Below are 24,411 nucleotides of genomic sequence, written 5' to 3'. Positions count from 1 at the left end.
GTTTCTCTAGATTTGCCAATTTTTTAGGAGCATAAAAATGGGATTTAAGAAGCTCCTCAACTTCTAGTTGCGTATATAAGAAAAAAAAAATACTAAACAAATAAAGGGCAGCTTACAGCAGATGCAGCTCACCAAAGAGTTGAAGGCCAAAATGCAAATCCATCCATCATACTACATGAATAACTTGCTACAGAATCATGGTGCTTATTCCTCAATCCAAAAATATGTAGCATTCTAGATGCATTTTTCCAAACCAGATAGAGAAAAATAAAATATGCATTAGATTTTCCTTGGTTTATTATACATGGAAATAACATTGAAAATCTAAGGGCAAATTCGACGTTACCCTCCTGTGGTTTAGTATTTTTTACATAACTCCCGTATAATTTCAAAATCTATACATAATTCCTTTATAATTTGGATTAAAGTGTCAAAGTGACGAAAATGATCATTCGTAACGGCGTCACCTAAAATATAAAAAATATCCTTATGTAAAGTTAAAAATTATTTATTAATCAAGGGGGTTATGTGTATATTAAATTATATTTTGAAAATTATAAGGAAGTTATATGGGAAAGTATTAAATTATAAGGGGATTATATGTTAAAATATAAAAATCATACATGATTAGTGTGTCATGTATTTATAAGCGTAATTGCGACATTTTTAGAAGTTCCGTTATGAATGACTATTTTGGTTACTTTAACACTTTAATCGAAACTATGATAAAGTTATATATAACTTTTGAAACCATAGGGTCGTATAAAAAACTAAACCACAGAGAATAAAATATAATTTGCCCAAAATCTAAATACTCTATATGATGATCCAATAGTTAAGTATCCTTCTATTTCTGTCCTAAAATATTTTAGTAACAAAAAATTAAATGGCGTTCTCGTCATTTTGCCCTCAACGAAAGCTATCCTCTTTCTTGATTTTTTCTTCAAATAAAACTGGATTGCCTAGAACCCCTGCACCCTTCTCTCACTGGAAGTTCTAACTAGTTCATTTTGTGAGCAACATTACTGATTCATCACCAATTGGTATTTTTTCATGGTTCAAGGGAACCAAAAACGATACCAACTCCAAACCCGCGACCCAAAAATCCGAACCGGTTAAAACCCAATCCGCTTCTGAAGTTCCCGGCATGAACGGAGCAGTGGAGGTCCGACGGCCCGGCCCACTACCAGCTGATATCACTGTTTTCGAATTCGGTTCCGTTGCCGCTTCTTCCGATAAGGTCACCCTCGCCGGCTTCTGATCTTTTTCCAACGAGCTCGAACCTTGCCGCTGGGAGATTCTGCCGGCTCAAGGCTCCGACGCCCCTCAATTTCGCGTAGTCTTTTGACGGAAAAATAATTGGCAAAAAAGAAAAGGAGAATTTTCAGCTTAGCTTTTGAGGAAATGGTGAGGAGGAGTAAAATCCCAATCCTGAGTAGAGTTTCTTCAGTTCATAGGGGTTTTTATCTATATTAAAAAAAAAAAAAGCTTGTATCTTTTTTTCTCTTTCATTTTTGAAGTTTCTTTGTAATTTAGCTCTGTTTGACACTTTGATTAGAATATGATAAAGACCTTTACTGCACTTGTTTTTCCCTTTTTTTTGGTTGGATCCAAATTTGGGTACTATTGGCTTGAAAACATGAGGAGGAAGAGGAAGAAGTAAATTTGTTGTGATAGATTGGTTATTGCGTTGTTGGATGATAGATGCACATTGTCTTCTGTTTCCTGCAATTTGCTGTAGAATTATTATGGAAAAGGGCACCCTTGAAGCCCTAATCAATAAAGGGTTCAGGTTTTTAGGCCAAATGTGAAGGGCATTTGGACTGACGTTTGTACAAAATGTACCAGTATGTGTACACGAAAATACATTTCACGCATGGAGGTCTTCTATAGATAGCCGAACATTGTGCTTTCTTTGTCAAATAAGGTTCCAAGCATGCCCTGTTCTTGAAATTTTCCCTGTTATTAACTGGACTTGACAGAGTGGAGAAGCTGTAGATTTGTTGGAGTCCTTTTATCTTGTTTTACAATGTAAGAACTGGGCTTTTCTTTGCTTAAGAGTGTTTCAAGGAAGGATGAGATGGCGTGAGGGCTTTTATAGACTCTTTGTCTATTAGTTTAGATCTGCTCTGTGGTTGTGAGGGGGATGGAGGATGGGGAGTGTATGTGTTCGTGTATTGTATATGTAAGTGTATAACTATGTCTATGTGACAGGCGTCAAACCTGTGCAATAATAAATACCTGCTTAAATAAAATACAAATTCTGTATATAGCGGTAAGCAGGGTCGAATCCACAGGGACTGGGGATAATTTAATTTCTTCTCAAGTTCCAGATATGGGGGGTTTGAAAATGATAGTAACTAAATTACTTGGAATAAATTAATTAAAATAAAATAACTACAACTCAAATAACTAATTATCACAATAAAAATAATAATGGACGAACTCTAGCCAAGAGACAACTTCGGAGATGGTTCACTTAATTCGATCACAGATGCAAGGATTATTCCAGTTACTATCTGATAAATTAGTTATAGTTGTCATACACGCGATAAACAACCAACTCTTCCTCAATTTGTCGATAGCCAAGGTACGACCGTTGACTATTTCTCTAATCAGGAAATAACCCTAGGTACGACCATAGAAGTTCAATTCCCTAATTGCATGAATAATTAGAAAAGCCTAATTCTAACCAATCAACACGCTACGAGGGTCTCTTTAAGTTAGCCTGTCTATCTCCCTGACACAAATCCAATCATGCCAGTTGCCACCAGTTTAGAATAATTAAACAATTACGGATTTAACTACCCTAATTGGCTTCAGGTTATTGAATTAATCTAGAATCCGGGCCCTGGATAATCGAATAATAAAACAACCATATGAACATAAAGCAGAAGATAGACAAATACCAGTGAATAATGGGAATAAATAAAAACTACTTCGATCTCACAAATTTAGTAGAACCAAATCCTCCGTTGTTCTTGACTAGACAAATTTAGCCACGCCTCATGAGAAAATCTTCAAGTAATTTAATTGAGGTCCAGGCCATCAAAGGAAAGAATAAAACTAAACTATGCTAAAAACTAAGCTAAAACTATTGATTGATCCGAGTTCTCTGCACGTTTGTCCCCCTTTTTAAAGCCAAAAGGAAGTCTAATGCTATCTCTAGTGGTCCCCACACCAAATTCAAAGTCTTGTACGTTTCTTTTCCTAGAGTCCAGATGACTCATGCTTCTTATCCGTGGTCCCCGCACATGTGGACAAAGCCTCCCAAGTACTTGTTGTTCCAAGTCTCTCTACGTTGCTTTCTTTGAAAAACCCAAATGACTAAATGCCTTGCACTAGCTTGTGGTCCCCACCAACTCAAGGACCTAAAGGTTGAAGCCCTTAGAAGTCTGCATTTTTCCATACAAGTCCCTCCTTTTTGGTAATTTTCTGCTTCACTCCTGAAATTGATTCCAAATACCAAATATGAGTAAATATCAGCAATTAACACAATATTTGTCAGGGATAGAAGGGGAAATCAATAATAAATTTACTAACAAATTATACCCTATCAATTCCCCCCACACCTAAATCATGCTTGCCCTCAAGCATAAGAACAGCAATTGAACACCAAAATTTGACAATGGCTATTGCTCTAACTATCATATTGCCAAGATACCCAGAAAAACTTATATCAAGCATCACAGTTAAGATCCAAGAAAAATCACTCCGGTTAGCTTCCCAACCACCAATTTTTCCAATTTAAAGCAAACTAATCTAAGAAAAAGGAATGGTTGCTCACATTTATCAGCAAATGGTCCAACTATTAACCAAAATCTCGACATTAAAATCACAAACTGGCAAGCTGACTTATTCACATACTAACCCAATCTTTATTTTATTTTTTCCTTTTTTTTTTTGAATAACAAAAGACTTAGTCTATAGCCCTTAGAGCCTTTTGACGCGAACTCCAACATTTGATAGATGGAGGAGCCCGGTTACTCAGCTCTAATTGCTACGGGACCACGCACTCATAGTAACTACTACCTTTTGACGCGAGAATCGACACTTTAGGTGAAGATCCCCGGTTACTCAGTAGTAACAACTAGTGGAGTACAGTCACCTCTTATTTACGATAACATACCACAATAACTAGAAAATATCACAAAGATAACAGCAGCCAGCCTCAAATTTCCAAACATGGAGAACTAAAATTAATAATTGGACCAATTCACATGAAAAATGCCCACAATCATTCCCTATGCCTAGAGAAGTTAACCAAAAATTGGAAAAGTTAAGCAATCATTGACATACACCAAAGAGATGTTCCTGAACTCAACCACATCAACTTGATACCCTTTTATTAATAACACTTGGCAATAGCAGAATTAGAGACAACAATCCAGTATCAAACTTGGTATTCATATGAAGACTGACCACTAGAAAAAGAAAAGAAAAGAAAACAAACGAAAAAGGAGATAAATATCAAACTAAAACAAAGGAAAAACCTCTAGAAACTAAAAACAAAAAATACTAGCACCCCAACTGATCCCCCCACACCTAATTCACACATTGCCCTCAATGTGATAAATAAACAATAATAGTAAGCAAAAGAGCAACGGTACTTCCCTGAAATCACGGGGACCATGGCGGGGCCACAGCAGTGAGTGAGGCGGGGAATGGTTGAGTTGGGTTGGAGTAGGCTAAGGTCAAGAGATTCTGGACCTAGAAGAGAACATTGATCTCACTATTGCCGCTAACAAGTAACCCAATCAATAGAAACAAAATTGCCAACATATAGAGGAACAAGTAAATGCAGATCAGTAGAAATCCATATCCTCTAATGAAGTCAACAATCAACCCAATAAGCACAGGTATCTCCCAATTCAAAAGGGTAGTGCATAATAAATGGCTCACCAAATTAGCAATTTAAATCCCTGAGCAATTTAAACCCAACAAGTCAATCAGTACCAGAAAACCACTCCAAACAATGTAACAGTTAAACTCCACAGGCAAAGGACGTCCAACCAATTTCACTCAAGCAAACTAGGAGCAATGCGACTGATTAAACAAAGCAACGAATTTCAGCAAATGGACTCATAGCCACCCAAAATCCCAACAAATGCCCTAAAGATTTAGCAATTGAAATCAATAGGTAAAATACTCCAGCAAGTCAATTAGACGCCACCAACAGCAATAAGCAATGGAAGTGGCACAGTAGCCTTCCAATTCAACAAACAAATGAAGAAAATACCCAACCAAAGGCATTTCAAGGGACGCAAGACAGAAATCAGCAAAGTAGAACTCAAGTGATACCAAAAATAACCTCGACAAAGCAGTGAATTCAACCAATTTGAATACGTAGAATACGGTCAGAAATGCCTCCCAAAGATCAACAGAGAGCGACAAAAATTGCCCACCCAAAATCTGTCCAAATGGTTCCAATTGGATAAGAAATTACACAACTCAACCAACCGAAATTAGCAAATGAGCCAAGAAACCGTCAAAACCAGCAATAGTAGTTCAAATTTTGGACTACAACTAAATCAAAATGTTTGGCAGTTTTCGATCAAGTAGCCCACCAACTAGAACCAAGTGGCAACAAATGTAGTTATAATACCCCAACCAGTACCACTGGTGCATCCCACAGATAATGAAGCAACATAAACGGCCACCCCAATCAAGAAAATGGAAACTTCAGGCACCTAAGGACTAGGCGAAAGTCTCAACAAAGCAGCTATTACAAACAATAAGCAGTGGTGGTCCGAATATTAGTCAATGCAGAAATCATGCAACTCAAAATCTCGGCAAGTGCTCCAATGAGCTTAGCAATTGAAATCACAAAACCGAATACTCCCCAAACAAGGTACTTAGAGTCAACCAATGGCAATACTAATTCAACAAACCAACCCAGAAAATTACTCAACTAAGGGTGCAATAGGGGTCTCCGAACACAGCTCCAAACACCAACAATTGAACAAATAGAAACTAAACAGCCCAAAAATCAATTAAGTAGATAAACACATAAAAACTTCACTCAAAAACTAATTAAACATGGAAACAATGAAATTTTCCCCAAATTACTTCAGATTCCACCCCAAAATTGGACAAATAGTGTCAACCAACCACAGATGATATCACAGCACTCAAATCAACCATAAAAATGTCTGGCCTCAGCTAACAATTCAAAAATCTGTCCTCAGCTAATTAGAACTAATAATCTGGCCTCAGCTAATTAGTGACAGTAAATGAGAGAGAGATATCACCGGAGAAAAATTTTTCAGCTCATTTGACAGGTTGAGGAGGGACGCGCGTGGCCTGCGATGGTGGTCTTTGAGATCGCGCGCAATGACTGCTGGAGCTCGCGCGCTTGGCTGCTGGAGATGCGCGCGCCTGGCGTCGTGCTGCTGCTGTGCGGTGGGGAGTGGCGCGCGAGCTGGTGGACTGTGCGGGGGATGCGCGGCTGGAGCTCTGGCTGAGCTCGCACGGGCGCTGGGCTGCGTCGCGCGCAGGGGCGAGGTCGTTCGAGGCTGGGCGAGGTCGCGCGAGACTGGTGGCGTGCGGCGCTGCAAGTGGCGGCGCGCAGCTGGGCAGCAGGCGTGGTGGGCGGCGCTGCAAGTGGCGGCGCGGAGGGCGGCGCTCCGGGCTGAAACTTGGTGGACGGCGGCGGGCAAGGAGAAAAGAAGAAAGAAGAAGAAGAAGAAAAAGAAAGAAAAGGAAGAAGAAAGAAGAAAGAAAAAAAAGAAAGGAAGAAAAGAAGAAGTAGGTCTACGGAAGTTTTTTTTTTTTTTTTTTTTAATAATAAGGGCAATTTCGTCTTTTCGCCGCCCTTTTTTTTTTTTTTTTTTTTTTTTTGCTTGAACGTGACCACCTGGCGTGGGCACGCTCAACTGCTATGAAACCCGCAGAACCTGAACGAAAATTTCTTTCCCTCAGGCGTGACCATCTGGCGTGGGCACGTCTAACTACTATGGAGGTCGCAGAACCTGAGCGAAAAGTTCTTTCCTTCAGGCGTGACCGCCTGGCGTGGGCACGCCTAACTGCTAATTCCCCTGCCACCAAACATCAAACCATTACTTGACACTAACACTTAACTAAAACTTCAAAAATGCATGAAAACTGAAACAAATAGTTTTAGGTTGCCTCCCAAGTAGCGCATTTCTTTAATGTTTTTGGCTAGACATGCTATGCTTTGCTCATGGAGGATAAAATCTTGTGGCTCGTTTCAGTATTTCATCTTCTATGTGATCCTGATAGCCCTCGTAAATAGAGTAATTCTTGAGCACACGAGCTACGGTCTTCCATGAACCAGTAGATTGCGCCGAACAACCAAGTAATGACCTTAAATCTTCATTCACTCCTCCATCACAAGCACCTACTGGTTTGAGATATTTTGCCATCGTGACTCTTAACTTGTTCCTGTCATGAAACTCAAAATTTTCTGGTATAATAAAATCAATCTCACTAACAGAAATTAAAGAATAAGAGTCAGGAAAATATTGATCAAGAAATGGAGGAGATGTCACCGCATTTGGAGATTGTTCACTGGATTCATTCACTTGAACCATTTGATGTTGGGGTCTTAATTCTTGCGCTTCAACTTTCTTTTCAACTGCATCTTTAGATTCTTCTTCTTGAGACCCTTGCAATACCATGTCCTTTGTCAGAATAATTGCACTCTCATCTTCCTCATGGTCGATAATAGTCGGTGAGGACAATTCTTCATAAACTGGAGAAATCAATTTGCTCGTTTCAAATGCCCATTCAAGCCTTGCTTTTTTCATCTCTTCACTCATCTTTTGTGTCTCCTGTTGAATTTGATGTACCTCCTGTTGAATTTTATATGTGTTAGTAGCTATTAATTCAACCATTTCTTCAAGAGACATACCTGACATGGATGACGGTTCTTGAGACTCTAGCTGTTGAAAATCTAGTGGCCCTGTTGTATAATTATAACTGGAGTTATCCCACCATCCTTGATCATACCCGTTTGGATTAGATGGCGTGAGGGCTTTTATAGACTCTCTGTCTATTAGTTTAGATCTGCTCTGTGGTTGTGAGGGGGATGGAGGATGGGGAGTGTATGTGTTCGTGTATTGTATATGTAAGTGTATAACTATGTCTATGTGACAGGCGTCAAACCTGTGCAATAATAAATACCTGCTTAAATAAAATACAAATTCTGTATATAGCGGTAAGCAGGGTCGAATCCACAGGGACTGGGGATAATTTAATTTCTTCTCAAGTTCCAGATATGGGGGGTTTGAAAATGATAGTAACTAAATTACTTGGAATAAATTAATTAAAATAAAATAACTACAACTCAAATAACTAATTATCACAATAAAAATAATAATGGACGAACTCTAGCCAAGAGACAACTTCGGAGATGGTTCACTTAATTCGATCACAGATGCAAGGATTATTCCAGTTACTATCTGATAAATTAGTTATAGTTGTCATACACGCGATAAACAACCAACTCTTCCTCAATTTGTCGATAGCCAAGGTACGACCGTTGACTATTTCTCTAATCAGGAAATAACCCTAGGTACGACCATAGAAGTTCAATTCCCTAATTGCATGAATAATTAGAAAAGCCTAATTCTAACCAATCAACACGCTACGAGGGTCTCTTTAAGTTAGCCTGTCTATCTCCCTGACACAAATCCAATCATGCCAGTTGCCACCAGTTTAGAATAATTAAACAATTACGGATTTAACTACCCTAATTGGCTTCAGGTTATTGAATTAATCTAGAATCCGGGCCCTGGATAATCGAATAATAAAACAACCATATGAACATAAAGCAGAAGATAGACAAATACCAGTGAATAATGGGAATAAATAAAAACTACTTCGATCTCACAAATTTAGTAGAACCAAATCCTCCGTTGTTCTTGACTAGACAAATTTAGCCACGCCTCATGAGAAAATCTTCAAGTAATTTAATTGAGGTCCAGGCCATCAAAGGAAAGAATAAAACTAAACTATGCTAAAAACTAAGCTAAAACTATTGATTGATCCGAGTTCTCTGCACGTTTGTCCCCCTTTTTAAAGCCAAAAGGAAGTCTAATGCTATCTCTAGTGGTCCCCACACCAAATTCAAAGTCTTGTACGTTTCTTTTCCTAGAGTCCAGATGACTCATGCTTCTTATCCGTGGTCCCCGCACATGTGGACAAAGCCTCCCAAGTACTTGTTGTTCCAAGTCTCTCTACGTTGCTTTCTTTGAAAAACCCAAATGACTAAATGCCTTGCACTAGCTTGTGGTCCCCACCAACTCAAGGACCTAAAGGTTGAAGCCCTTAGAAGTCTGCATTTTTCCATACAAGTCCCTCCTTTTTGGTAATTTTCTGCTTCACTCCTGAAATTGATTCCAAATACCAAATATGAGTAAATATCAGCAATTAACACAATATTTGTCAGGGATAGAAGGGGAAATCAATAATAAATTTACTAACAAATTATACCCTATCAATTCCCCCCACACCTAAATCATGCTTGCCCTCAAGCATAAGAACAGCAATTGAACACCAAAATTTGACAATGGCTATTGCTCTAACTATCATATTGCCAAGATACCCAGAAAAACTTATATCAAGCATCACAGTTAAGATCCAAGAAAAATCACTCCGGTTAGCTTCCCAACCACCAATTTTTCCAATTTAAAGCAAACTAATCTAAGAAAAAGGAATGGTTGCTCACATTTATCAGCAAATGGTCCAACTATTAACCAAAATCTCGACATTAAAATCACAAACTGGCAAGCTGACTTATTCACATACTAACCCAATCTTTATTTTATTTTTTCCTTTTTTTTTTTGAATAACAAAAGACTTAGTCTATAGCCCTTAGAGCCTTTTGACGCGAACTCCAACATTTGATAGATGGAGGAGCCCGGTTACTCAGCTCTAATTGCTACGGGACCACGCACTCATAGTAACTACTACCTTTTGACGCGAGAATCGACACTTTAGGTGAAGATCCCCGGTTACTCAGTAGTAACAACTAGTGGAGTACAGTCACCTCTTATTTACGATAACATACCACAATAACTAGAAAATATCACAAAGATAACAGCAGCCAGCCTCAAATTTCCAAACATGGAGAACTAAAATTAATAATTGGACCAATTCACATGAAAAATGCCCACAATCATTCCCTATGCCTAGAGAAGTTAACCAAAAATTGGAAAAGTTAAGCAATCATTGACATACACCAAAGAGATGTTCCTGAACTCAACCACATCAACTTGATACCCTTTTATTAATAACACTTGGCAATAGCAGAATTAGAGACAACAATCCAGTATCAAACTTGGTATTCATATGAAGACTGACCACTAGAAAAAGAAAAGAAAAGAAAACAAACGAAAAAGGAGATAAATATCAAACTAAAACAAAGGAAAAACCTCTAGAAACTAAAAACAAAAAATACTAGCACCCCAACTGATCCCCCCACACCTAATTCACACATTGCCCTCAATGTGATAAATAAACAATAATAGTAAGCAAAAGAGCAACGGTACTTCCCTGAAATCACGGGGACCATGGCGGGGCCACAGCAGTGAGTGAGGCGGGGAATGGTTGAGTTGGGTTGGAGTAGGCTAAGGTCAAGAGATTCTGGACCTAGAAGAGAACATTGATCTCACTATTGCCGCTAACAAGTAACCCAATCAATAGAAACAAAATTGCCAACATATAGAGGAACAAGTAAATGCAGATCAGTAGAAATCCATATCCTCTAATGAAGTCAACAATCAACCCAATAAGCACAGGTATCTCCCAATTCAAAAGGGTAGTGCATAATAAATGGCTCACCAAATTAGCAATTTAAATCCCTGAGCAATTTAAACCCAACAAGTCAATCAGTACCAGAAAACCACTCCAAACAATGTAACAGTTAAACTCCACAGGCAAAGGACGTCCAACCAATTTCACTCAAGCAAACTAGGAGCAATGCGACTGATTAAACAAAGCAACGAATTTCAGCAAATGGACTCATAGCCACCCAAAATCCCAACAAATGCCCTAAAGATTTAGCAATTGAAATCAATAGGTAAAATACTCCAGCAAGTCAATTAGACGCCACCAACAGCAATAAGCAATGGAAGTGGCACAGTAGCCTTCCAATTCAACAAACAAATGAAGAAAATACCCAACCAAAGGCATTTCAAGGGACGCAAGACAGAAATCAGCAAAGTAGAACTCAAGTGATACCAAAAATAACCTCGACAAAGCAGTGAATTCAACCAATTTGAATACGTAGAATACGGTCAGAAATGCCTCCCAAAGATCAACAGAGAGCGACAAAAATTGCCCACCCAAAATCTGTCCAAATGGTTCCAATTGGATAAGAAATTACACAACTCAACCAACCGAAATTAGCAAATGAGCCAAGAAACCGTCAAAACCAGCAATAGTAGTTCAAATTTTGGACTACAACTAAATCAAAATGTTTGGCAGTTTTCGATCAAGTAGCCCACCAACTAGAACCAAGTGGCAACAAATGTAGTTATAATACCCCAACCAGTACCACTGGTGCATCCCACAGATAATGAAGCAACATAAACGGCCACCCCAATCAAGAAAATGGAAACTTCAGGCACCTAAGGACTAGGCGAAAGTCTCAACAAAGCAGCTATTACAAACAATAAGCAGTGGTGGTCCGAATATTAGTCAATGCAGAAATCATGCAACTCAAAATCTCGGCAAGTGCTCCAATGAGCTTAGCAATTGAAATCACAAAACCGAATACTCCCCAAACAAGGTACTTAGAGTCAACCAATGGCAATACTAATTCAACAAACCAACCCAGAAAATTACTCAACTAAGGGTGCAATAGGGGTCTCCGAACACAGCTCCAAACACCAACAATTGAACAAATAGAAACTAAACAGCCCAAAAATCAATTAAGTAGATAAACACATAAAAACTTCACTCAAAAACTAATTAAACATGGAAACAATGAAATTTTCCCCAAATTACTTCAGATTCCACCCCAAAATTGGACAAATAGTGTCAACCAACCACAGATGATATCACAGCACTCAAATCAACCATAAAAATGTCTGGCCTCAGCTAACAATTCAAAAATCTGTCCTCAGCTAATTAGAACTAATAATCTGGCCTCAGCTAATTAGTGACAGTAAATGAGAGAGAGATATCACCGGAGAAAAATTTTTCAGCTCATTTGACAGGTTGAGGAGGGACGCGCGTGGCCTGCGATGGTGGTCTTTGAGATCGCGCGCAATGACTGCTGGAGCTCGCGCGCTTGGCTGCTGGAGATGCGCGCGCCTGGCGTCGTGCTGCTGCTGTGCGGTGGGGAGTGGCGCGCGAGCTGGTGGACTGTGCGGGGGATGCGCGGCTGGAGCTCTGGCTGAGCTCGCACGGGCGCTGGGCTGCGTCGCGCGCAGGGGCGAGGTCGTTCGAGGCTGGGCGAGGTCGCGCGAGACTGGTGGCGTGCGGCGCTGCAAGTGGCGGCGCGCAGCTGGGCAGCAGGCGTGGTGGGCGGCGCTGCAAGTGGCGGCGCGGAGGGCGGCGCTCCGGGCTGAAACTTGGTGGACAGCGGCGGGCAAGGAGAAAAGAAGAAAGAAGAAGAAGAAGAAAAAGAAAGAAAAGGAAGAAGAAAGAAGAAAGAAAGAAAAAAAAGAAAGGAAGAAAAGAAGAAGTAGGTCTACGGAAGTTTTTTTTTTTTTTTTTTTTAATAATAAGGGCAATTTCGTCTTTTCGCCGCCCTTTTTTTTTTTTTTTTTTTTTTTTTTTTTTTTTTTTTGCTTGAACGTGACCACCTGGCGTGGGCACGCTCAACTGCTATGAAACCCGCAGAACCTGAACGAAAATTTCTTTCCCTCAGGCGTGACCATCTGGCGTGGGCACGTCTAACTACTATGGAGGTCGCAGAACCTGAGCGAAAAGTTCTTTCCTTCAGGCGTGACCGCCTGGCGTGGGCACGCCTAACTGCTAATTCCCCTGCCACCAAACATCAAACCATTACTTGACACTAACACTTAACTAAAACTTCAAAAATGCATGAAAACTGAAACAAATAGTTTTAGGTTGCCTCCCAAGTAGCGCATTTCTTTAATGTTTTTGGCTAGACATGCTATGCTTTGCTCATGGAGGATAAAATCTTGTGGCTCGTTTCAGTATTTCATCTTCTATGTGATCCTGATAGCCCTCGTAAATAGAGTAATTCTTGAGCACACGAGCTACGGTCTTCCATGAACCAGTAGATTGCGCCGAACAACCAAGTAATGACCTTAAATCTTCATTCACTCCTCCATCACAAGCACCTACTGGTTTGAGATATTTTGCCATCGTGACTCTTAACTTGTTCCTGTCATGAAACTCAAAATTTTCTGGTATAATAAAATCAATCTCACTAACAGAAATTAAAGAATAAGAGTCAGGAAAATATTGATCAAGAAATGGAGGAGATGTCACCGCATTTGGAGATTGTTCACTGGATTCATTCACTTGAACCATTTGATGTTGGGGTCTCAATTCTTGCGCTTCAACTTTCTTTTCAACTGCATCTTTAGATTCTTCTTCTTGAGACCCTTGCAATACCATGTCCTTTGTCAGAATAATTGCACTCTCATCTTCCTCATGGTCGATAATAGTCGGTGAGGACAATTCTTCATAAACTGGAGAAATCAATTCGCTCGTTTTAAATGCCCATTCAAGCCTTGCTTCTTTCATCTCTTCACTCATTTTTTGTACCTCCTGTTGAATTTGATATATGTTAGTAGCTATTAATTCAACCATTTCTTCAAGAGACATACCTGACATGGATGACGGTTCTTGAGACTCTAGCTGTTGAAAATCTAGTGGCCCTGTTGTATAATTATAACTGGAGTTATCCCACCATCCTTGATCATACCCGTTTGGATTAGGGTTATACCACGTTTGAGACCATGGTGAAAAATCTCCATAATTATTGAGTGGGACACTCAGATTATCTTGATATTCGGGGCACATACTGGTTGAATGATCCCTGGCATAACAAATTTTACAGGTTGCAGCAGCCATTCTTTCTCTAATAGAGTTTACTGCCTCTTTATATGCAAACTTAGCAAAAAAACTAGTCTCATCGCCTTCCCCGGAAACAAAATCCAGTCTATCACCAAAATACGAAGTGTTAGAAGCCATAAACTATAATAAAAAAAATAAGAGAAAAATAAATAAAAAAATAAAAAATAAAAACAAGATGAACTCAAAAAGAAACAAATTAATCTGGCACCAGTCCCCGGCAACGGCGCCAAAAATTGACAGGCGTCAAACCTGTGCAATAATAAATACCTGCTTAAATAAAATACAAATTCTGTATATAGCGGTAAGCAGGATCGAATCCACAGAGATTGGGGATAATTTAATTTCTTCTCAAGTTCCAGATATGGGGGGTTTGAAAATGATAGTAACTAAATTACTTGGAATAAATTAATTAAAATAAAATAACTACAACTCAAATAACTAATTATCACAATAAAAATAATAATGGACGAACTCTAGCCAAGAGACAACTTCGGAGATGGTTCACTTAATTCGATCACAGATGCAAGGATTATTCCAGTTACTATCTGATAAATTAGTTATAGTTGTCATACACGCGATAAACAACCAACTCTTCCTCAATTTGTCGATAGCCAAGGTACGACCGTTGACTATTTCTCTAATCAGGAAATAACCCTAAGTACGACCATAGAAGTTCAATTCCCTAATTGCATGAATAATTAGAAAAGCCTAATTCTAACCAATCAACACGCTACGAGGGTCTCTTTAAGTTAGCCTGTCTATCTCCCTGACACAAATCCAATCATGCCAGTTGCCACCAGTTTAGAATAATTAAACAATTACGGATTTAACTACCCTAATTGGCTTCAGGTTATTGAATTAATCTAGAATCCGGGCCCTGGATAATCGAATAATAAAACAACCATATGAACATAAAGCAGAAGATAGACAAATACCAGTGAATAATGGGAATAAATAAAAACTACTTCGATCTCACAAATTTAGTAGAACCAAATCCTCCGTTGTTCTTGACTAGACAAATTTAGCCACGCCTCATGAGAAAATCTTCAAGTAATTTAATTGAGGTCCAGGCCATCAAAGGAAAGAATAAAACTAAACTATGCTAAAAACTAAGCTAAAACTATTGATTGATCCGAGTTCTCTGCACGTTTGTCCCCCTTTTTAAAGCCAAAAGGAAGTCTAATGCTATCTCTAGTGGTCCCCACACCAAATTCAAAGTCTTGTACGTTTCTTTTCCTAGAGTCCAGATGACTCATGCTTCTTATCCGTGGTCCCCGCACATGTGGACAAAGCCTCCCAAGTACTTGTTGTTCCAAGTCTCTCTACGTTGCTTTCTTTGAAAAGCCCAAATGACTAAATGCCTTGCACTAGCTTGTGGTCCCCACCAACTCAAGGACCTAAAGGTTGAAGCCCTTAGAAGTCTGCATTTTTCCATACAAGTCCCTCCTTTTTGGTAATTTTCTGCTTCACTCCTGAAATTGATTCCAAATACCAAATATGAGTAAATATCAGCAATTAACACAATATTTGTCAGGGATAGAAGGGGAAATCAATAATAAATTTACTAACAAATTATACCCTATCACTATGTCAATAAGGATGAGCTTATATGAATTGGTGTCCCGTGTAGAGCATATATCAAGTCATGTTTATGTAGTGTTTTCATCCATTCTACTTTTCAAATCAGTCCTTGAAAACTTCTACTTGGTACCTAATATTAACCAAAAGCTTCTAAAGAGGGTGTGTAGATGGTGTGTAGTTGCCTGTTTCTTTGGAAAATTCAGCTATGGAACAACGCATAGAGGGCGTGATAATTACAACGTTAAGTTTTCAGATTTTATTTGGTTTGTCAATCATGTCCCCCCCCCCTTAATCATAGCATTTGCTTCTAGAAGTTCATAGTTCAAATTTGCTGCAACTGATTGTAGATACTTTTAAAATGTTATCATGCTAATAAGTGTAGTATAAGCTATCAGTTATCATCATTCCTCTAGTACATGTTCCAAATGTCGTGTCTAGACTTGCACTTAAGTAGTGGTAGCTGGGGCTATCTTCGTGGTGTCATTGTAGTTACACGAAGGTTCATGAAGATATGTATTCTCAATATTCAGCTAAACTTGGTTGAAACAGAAAAAAGAATTAAGCATAAAGAGGACACAGTTCAATCCTTATTTGTTAAAGGTAGATGGATCTTTTTGCTTGTAATGATGTTGGTGGAACCAAAACATTGAAAGTTTTCCATGCTTTGTCTTGGCTACCAATGAACACTGATGTGTTTGTAATACAGCATTCTGGTCAACTTCTGTTCCCTGGTTACAAATTGCCTGCCTTCAGGAGTAGCTCTGATATTATCGCAACCTTGTACATTTGACACTGACAGCAAGTGTGGTGTCTGATGCGGTATATGACCTTAATGGCGAGATTGTTTAATGTGCAACTCAGGTATTCATTCACTGAAAAAATATCCACTCTTGTATTTACAAAGCACAAAATGAGAGGCAATGCTCAGCAATCAAGAAAAAGGCAACTTCTACGTTTTCCGCACAATGGAAAAGTTGAAATTTTTAAAGAGAGTCGCGTTCAAAGGATGCTATAACCATCATCTTCGCTCATTCCAATGAAACACACGATTGCTAGAACAAATGTGAAAAAGGATGAGAGCTCCATTGCCATTGCCCCCCAGCCAATTACTCCAGCATGCTTTAAGATGATTGGTATTGCTATGCTACCAACAGCTGAAGCTCCAGTTAAGAATTTGGTCACGTCTGCCCAGCTGTTGCCACATTGTTCATGAAAACCAAATAAGGCCAAAAAAATCCATATAAATGAACTTGAATAAAAGCATCTCATCAGAGAAACAGTGCGGAAGGAAAAACAAAAAAACCTTACCCACTTTGAGATTCAGAGAAGAGAGATGAAGTATCCGAGCCAGCCAAAAAAATTAAGGGCATAGGTAGAACCACATACATTATTACTGCAAGCAGACAATGCAATCGTATAATCGTCAGACACTAACGAAAGTTGTTGTACCATTTTGAGAAGGCATTGATGTAACAAAATTAACTAATTCTGAACTAGAAAGGGCTTCTTGGATTAGTTTGCAGATCAGTGCAGACACTCATCTTTTGAGACAACATGCTTAACTGTTAATCTGGTTGCCACATTAAATATGCCCCAAAGAGCAAGTTGCACGAAGCTAGATTCCTATTTAATCAAAATGGCAGGAGAATTCCAAGATATCACAAAGTGTTTGGATACCACAATTATTCCAAATAATATTTCGCTTACATCACAAACACATTTCCCAACCTACCTTTTTATATTCTCAATCACCTTTTTATCTCACATACATCATATCACAAAAAGTACTACATTAATTATTTCAAATAATATTTCAAATAATACACTATCCAAACAAATCATTACACGTAATTGTTGTACAAAGCACATGCCTGCAGCAAAAGTCAAAGCGATAATAAGAAGCAATGACCATGAAATAAAGGCCACAAGGCATCTTGCAGCTTCCTTATCATAGAACACGTAATAGATATAATTATATAACTAACGCTGCAATCAACACTAAACTTACCAATATCTGCAATACAATCCCCCCTGACTTTATGATATTAATTGGTATTTGATTGAGTTAAAAAAGAAACTTAAATTTTCCCTATGCAGTTAAAAAAGATGGCTGCAAAGATGATATAAATGAGACATTAAATTAATTGACAAAGTGAAGGGCAATAGAAATAAGCCACGTCATGATTGAGTGGTACAGCTATTCCAACAAATTTGTAATCCTTAATTGTAAAGAAAATGATTATTTTTAATTTACTCCTTACCTTTTTCTGCAATTCCTTTTTTTTTTGTTGCTAAATTTGCATGCTGTTCATAGACCTCTAAATCAATACAGTTCACATTTCTTTGATATTACAAATACTAATTGGTCAGCAGAAATTAGTTCCATAGAGTAAGGTTTTTATTTCTTCGTCAATGAAATCAATAATGTCCTTGAACCAACAGTCTTCTTTTTTTTCTTTTTGTCACATGTCATCATCTACGTCTACATCTACTCCTAATCCTAATCTATCCTACACTAGAGGAGGTGACCCAACATGGTCACGAAAAATCGATGGGGACTAAACCACCATCGAATCATATGAATGCAAAACACTCACATGGATCTTAAGCACAACCACGTTAGATAGCCACTTTTGATGAAAAGCAAGAGTTGAACCCTTGAACTTCCACCTTACACTAAAAGTGATGGCCAACTCAACCAAAGGGAGTTGGTTAAAAAAGCCCACAATCGAACGATGCTCCTTTTTGTCTTTATCCGACCAAGGGACCTACGGTTGAAAGAAGGTCCTGAAGACATGTGCAAGAGTCTTCTTAATAGCTTCCATGACTTTGTATTGTGGAAGATAAGGCAGCTTCCCCTGCCCCCCCTCCTCTCCTCCTCCCGTCCCCGTCCAGCTTCCCTGACAGGCTAATAAAAATGTATTATATAATTTTATTATTATTAAATTTTAATAAATAATTAAGTATTAAAATATTAATACATCACTAAATTATTATTTATTATAATTTTACAATTGAAACTTATAAAAATAATCAAACAAAAATTATTTGAATACAATCTAATATGATGAAATAAATATAATTAAAGTAGTTAAATTTTTACTTTTGACAGAAATACAATCACTAATTCATTATGGTACTTCTGTTTTTTTTTTGAGAAAAAAATATTATTATATTAAATATAATTAGAGATTTAGTATAAATATATTAGTAAATTTAATATAATTAATTAATAATTTCTATTAGTATATACATATAACTAATATAATACTTATCATAAGTTTATAACTAATTAAATTAAATATTTTATAAGTAATTATATATTTATTTATTTATTTTTTTAACTAGCTGGTGGGGCGGCGGTAGCCTCCTGCGGGCCACCCTGTTGCCAGCCTTAGTCTTGACTCTTGAGTTGCTTTTTCTGTTCCACTTCGAAGAAATTCACTTTCCTATGCAACATGTTCCTGGAAAACTCATAGCTGGCTTCCATTTGATTCGGAACTGTCAATTTTCTTTTGGGGTGGGGTTTTCTTTATTTAAAGTGGATTCTCATTCTCATGTGCTCTTTGAAAACAATAATATATATAGATTAATAAGAGAAGGAGTTCCTTTAACAAGAGCTACTAGAAGCTAAGGAGCAAGAGTCTCTGTAGTGGCTACGGCCAGGGGTGCTAGTCCCATAACTAGGACTGTAAATTTCGTCAACAACGCGTTGGACTGGCTTGTTTCTTGATATTCCATCCGTTTTTATTACAAATACTAGTTGGTCCAAAGGGTCCAAAGAAAAAAAAAGCAGAAATTAGTTCCATAGAAGGAGGAGCTTATATATGTCATAATGTCAGCAGAAGGGGCAAAGCAGTAGTTTTATTTCTTCGTCAAAGAAATCAATAATAATATGTCCAGTCTTCTTAATAGCTTCCATGATTTTGTATTGTGGCACGTAAGGCAGCTTCGTCTTTCACAATCATTTTTCCTGCTTAAGTTTCTTCTAATTGGTTAATTTTTTCTTTTTCTGTTTGACGCGGATTTTCTTCGTGATAAATACTGCACCGAAGAACATCAGCTTATGAATCCAATAACTTCCTCTTCCTTCTTCCTTTCAAGATATTACAACTGGACTGTCCTATCCTATAAACCAGAAGCCGCCATCCCCGACATTCTTAGGTTAAAAAGAAAGACTGGAAATGGCAGCAACTGTTCTCTCTTTTGTTTCAAATCATCTCGCAACCGTACTCCGAGAGGAGGGAAGCCTATTGGGAGGGCTTCGACAAGAGGTCCAACTCATCAAGGATGAGTTGGGGCATATGAAAGCTTTCCTCAAAGTGGCTGAAGCAAAAGAAGATGATGATCCCAGGCTCCAAGAATGGATCAAGCAAGTGCGCGAAGCTGCTTATGACATTGAAGATGTTCTCGATGAATTTGTACTTCGCTTTGCTGGCTACCGACATCATGGATTCGGTGGCTCTGTTCAGAGAATTCTCAAAGCCATTAAGAGCTTGCGAGCTCGTCATCAGGTTGCCAGTGAAATTCAAAGCATAAAGTCCAGGATCAAAAATATTTCAGGAGGACGTCAGAGATACCAAGTTGAATTTGGCATCGATGACCGTGTCACTGGATCTTCAACCATGAACGACTCATGGCGCTATAGCAGAGATGACGCACTTCTAGTGGAGGAAGCAAAATTGGTTGGCATTGACCAGCCCAAACAACATCTGATTTCTAAGCTTCTCGAGGGGCACGATCACCAACTCAAAGTTGTTTCAGTGGTTGGAATGGGAGGACTCGGGAAAACTACCCTAGTCAAAAAGGTCCATGAAGATCCAGATGTTAGAAAGAATTTCCCAGTTCGTGCCTGGGTAACCGTCTCTCAAACATGCGACTTTCCAAAGCTCCTGAGAGACTTGATTTGGCAGTTACACAAGGACTTGGACAAATCAGTCCCACAATTCATCGAGTCTATATCTACCGCTGAGCTGAAAGAATTTGTCAAAGATTTTCTTCAACAAGCTGGAAGGTATGCAATTGTGTTCGATGACGTATGGGACGTGGAATTTTGGAATGAAATCAAATTTGCACTGCCTGAGGGTAACTACGGCAATCGTGTCATGCTAACAACACGAAATGCCGATGTAGCCTCTGCCTCTTGCACAGAATCTCAGGATTATGTCTACAAAAAGGAGCCACTATCAATTGAGGATTCGTGGACCCTATTTTGTAACAAGATCTTTAAAGGAAATCGTTGCCCCGCCCACCTGATGGATGTTGCAAAAGCTGTATTGGACAAATGTGACGGTTTGCCTTTGGCGATTGTTGCGATCGGTGGGCTCTTGGCTTCGAAGGACGTGAGCAGAATAGATGAATGGGAGATGCTTCAACAGAGTTTTGGGGGTGAATTAGATGGCACCGGTGAGCTAGAGAGAGTTAAAAGGATACTTTCTCTGAGTTACAATTATCTGCCTTCGCATCTCAAACCCTGTTTGTTGTATTTAAGCATTTATCCGGAGGATTATCTAATAAAATGCAAAAGACTGATGCTCTTATGGATTGCTGAAAGATTTGTAAAATGGAGAGAAGGAATGAGTATTGAAGATGTAGCCTGGGCTTATCTCAGAGAACTCATCAGCAGAAGCCTAATTCAAGTAACTGAAATGTTTTATCAAGGATCACCCTGCATATGTCAAATCCATGACCTAATGAGAGAAGTTATTCTCATCAAGGCAAGGGAACAAAACATGGTTACAATTACTACTGGACAACCAATGACGTGGCCATCTGAGAAGGTACGCCGTCTAGTGGTCCATAGTAGTAGTAACAGCAGCATCATCCCACACCACCAACAAAGACAATTTTATTCCTTTGAACACCTTCGATCATTCATCACAGTTAGTTCCACCAACCCATTACTATCCAAAACTTTCCTATCTGAAGTTTTAAGGAGTAGTAAGTTGCTAAAGGTTTTGGAATTGGGAGGGGAAAAGATCGAGGAAACACCAACTGAGATTTTCAACTTGTTGCACCTCACATATCTGTGCCTATTTGATACAAAAGTGAAAAGAGTCCCGAAAGCCATTGGAAAGCTTCAACATTTGGAATATCTGAATTTGGGGAACACTGGAGTTAGGGAATTACCCGTGGAAATCCTAAAGCTGCTAAAGCTTCGGAAGCTCATTGTATTCCAACAAGTTGATCTCTCCGATATGGATTATGGATTTCATGGGTTTAAAGGTCCATCAAAATTGGGAGGGCTTCTCGCCCTACAAGTGTTAGACACCATCGATGCAAGTAGTGGGTCTGTAATAGTTAAAGAGATAGGAAAATTGACCCAATTAAGAGAGTTATATATTACACAGTTGAGAAGAGAAGATGGAAAGGAGCTCTGCTCCTCCCTTGTCAACCTCACCAGTCTTCAGGATTTAGGTGTTGATTCAGTTGGAAAAGGTGATGATTATGAGATAATCGATCTAAATCATCATCAACATTCTCTTTCTTCTTCTTCTTCTTGTTCGTTTCTTCAATCTCTTCGTGTGCTAATTATGCGTGGCTGCTTAGAAATGATGCCAGTATGGATAACTCATCTTCAAAACTTGGTAAGAATAGATTTGTACACGAGTGGGTTAAGGCCTGAGGAGGATCCGCTTGAATTCCTCCACCATTTGCCCAATTTGGGTGAAATTACTTTCTGTGGATCTTACCAGGGAGAAAGGTTGTGTTTCAAGGCTGGAGGGTTCCTAAAGATGAAAGGGTTGTGGCTAAGGAGAATGGAAGGATTGAGAAAGATGACAATCGAGGAGGGTGCATGCCCTCATCTCCAAAGACTAATTCTGAAACAGCTTCCATTACTAGAGGACTTACCTTCCGGAATTCAGCACCTGACCCATCTTCAAGAGCTGTGTTTGTATGAGATGAGTTCTCGAATGATGGAAAAGGTGGGGAATCAAAAGGAAGACAGTGAAGATTACAGAAGAATAGCACACATTCCTGAAATTGTCATTGGTTTCTATGCCGATGATGGGGAATGGAGAATCCGCCGGCTATGGGGGAAGGAGAAGAAAACAATTCTTGCCTAGCACTAGTAGCATCCCGTGGCTTTCCTTTCTCTTTGTTTGCTTTCCCTCCCTGTTGTTGACGACACTGCTTTCCATGTTCTTCTGTTTTTCTGAGAAGTTTCTGATGTTTTCTATCTTCTCCACTACGTGTAGTATGTTGCATTGCATCATCATCTTGTCCATATGCTGCATTTTGTTAATGTATTTTTTTAACTGTTTTTCTTTAATTTTAACTTCAGCAAATGCAGCATTCTTACCTACCTCCCCAAATAAGCGCTTGTGAGATCATGAGCTCAATGATGACTAAGTACAGGAATCAATCTGCCCACAAGTCTACATAAAGATTGCAATGCATAACAAAAGGGTCTGATCCCAATTTTGATTTGCCAATTTTTTAGGAGCATAAAAATGGGATTTAAGAAGCTCCTAAACAAATAAAGGGTGATTTACAGCTGATGCAGCTCACCAAAGAGTTGAAGGCCAAAATGCAAAATCCATCCATCATACTACATGAATAACTTGCCACAAAATCATGGTGTTTATTCCTCAATCCAAAAATATACAGGGAAATAACATTGAAAATCTAAATACTCTATATGATGATCTAATAGCTAAATATCCTTCTATTTCTGTCCTAAAATATGATAGCAACAAAAATTAAATGGCATTCTCGTCATTTTGCCCTCAACGAAAGCTATCCTCTTTCGGAAGTTCTAATAACTAGTTCTTTTTGTGAGCAACATAACTGATTCACCACCAATGGGTATTTTTTCATGGTTTAAGGGAACCAAAAACGATACCAACTCCAAACCCGTGACCCAAAAACCTGAACCCGTTAAAACCCAATCCGCTTCTGAAGTTCCCGCCATGAACGGAGCAGTGGAGGTCCGGCGGCCCGGCCCACCACCAGCTGATATCACCGTTTTCGAATTCGGTGCCGCTGCCGCTTCTGCTGATAAGGTCACCCTCGCGGCTTCTGCCCTGTTTCCGACGAGCTCGAACCTTGCCGCTGGGAGATTCTGCCGGCTCAAGGCTCCGACGCCCCTCAATTTCGCGTAGTCTTTTGACAGAAAAATAATTGGCAAAAAAAAAAGGAGAATTTTCAGCTTAGCTTTTGAGGAAATGGTGAGGAGGGGTAAAATCCCAATCCTAAGTAGAGTTTCTTCAGTTCATATGGGTTTTATCTATACTAGAAAAACAAAAGAGCTTGTATCTTTTTTTCTCTTTCATTTTTGAAGTTTGTATGTAATTTACCTCTGTTTGACACTTTGATTCGGATATGACAAGACTTTTACTGCACTTATTTTTTCCTCTTTGTTTTTGGTTGGGTCTAGATATGGGTTGGGTCCCATCCAATATTCAAATTTATTTTTTGTATTCTTTTTTAATTCTTTTTTATTTTTTATATAAATTTAATATTTTTGATTTATTAAATTTCTTTTAGCCTTGTTGTGAATTTATATTTTCGTGAATTCTTTTTTCCCTCAAATTTTCTTTTATTTATTTTCTATGTATATATATTTTTTAATCTTTGATTTCCTATGTTGCTAAATTTTAGTTGAGAAAAAAATAAGTCCTATAAAAACTTAAAGGACTTGTCATTATGAGTATAAAGAAATGGTGTTTAGAACTATAAGCCATTATAAAACTATCAAAACTAGACAAAATATTTGCTAATAAGAGTATAAATTAATGACTTTCATATTACTCCCAATATTCATTTTGATCAGTATTTTACTAGAAAAAGAGTTCAAAACCAATG

At 38.6% G+C, this 24,411-nt stretch overlaps 1 protein-coding gene and 1 pseudogene across 1 annotated transcript; both read left to right on the top strand.

Annotated features, from left to right (window-relative positions):
- Positions 1–19,762: 19,762 nt before the first annotated feature.
- Positions 19,763–22,670, top strand: LOC113758922 (disease resistance protein RPM1-like). The gene has a single exon (XM_027301597.1). It carries the CDS (start codon positions 19,788–19,790, stop codon positions 22,668–22,670), a length of 2,883 nt encoding a protein of 960 aa, XP_027157398.1. The 5' UTR covers positions 19,763–19,787.
- Positions 22,671–23,265: 595 nt separating this feature from the next.
- LOC113758936 lies at positions 23,266–23,844 on the top strand (annotated as a pseudogene).
- Positions 23,845–24,411: the final 567 nt, after the last annotated feature.

Source organism: Coffea eugenioides, unplaced genomic scaffold (genome assembly GCF_003713205.1).
Source record: "Coffea eugenioides isolate CCC68of unplaced genomic scaffold, Ceug_1.0 ScVebR1_78;HRSCAF=398, whole genome shotgun sequence".
NCBI classification, from domain to species: Eukaryota; Viridiplantae; Streptophyta; class Magnoliopsida; order Gentianales; family Rubiaceae; genus Coffea; species Coffea eugenioides.
Note: the sequence above shows the minus strand (reverse complement) of the source record. Positions and strands in the feature narration are given on the sequence as shown.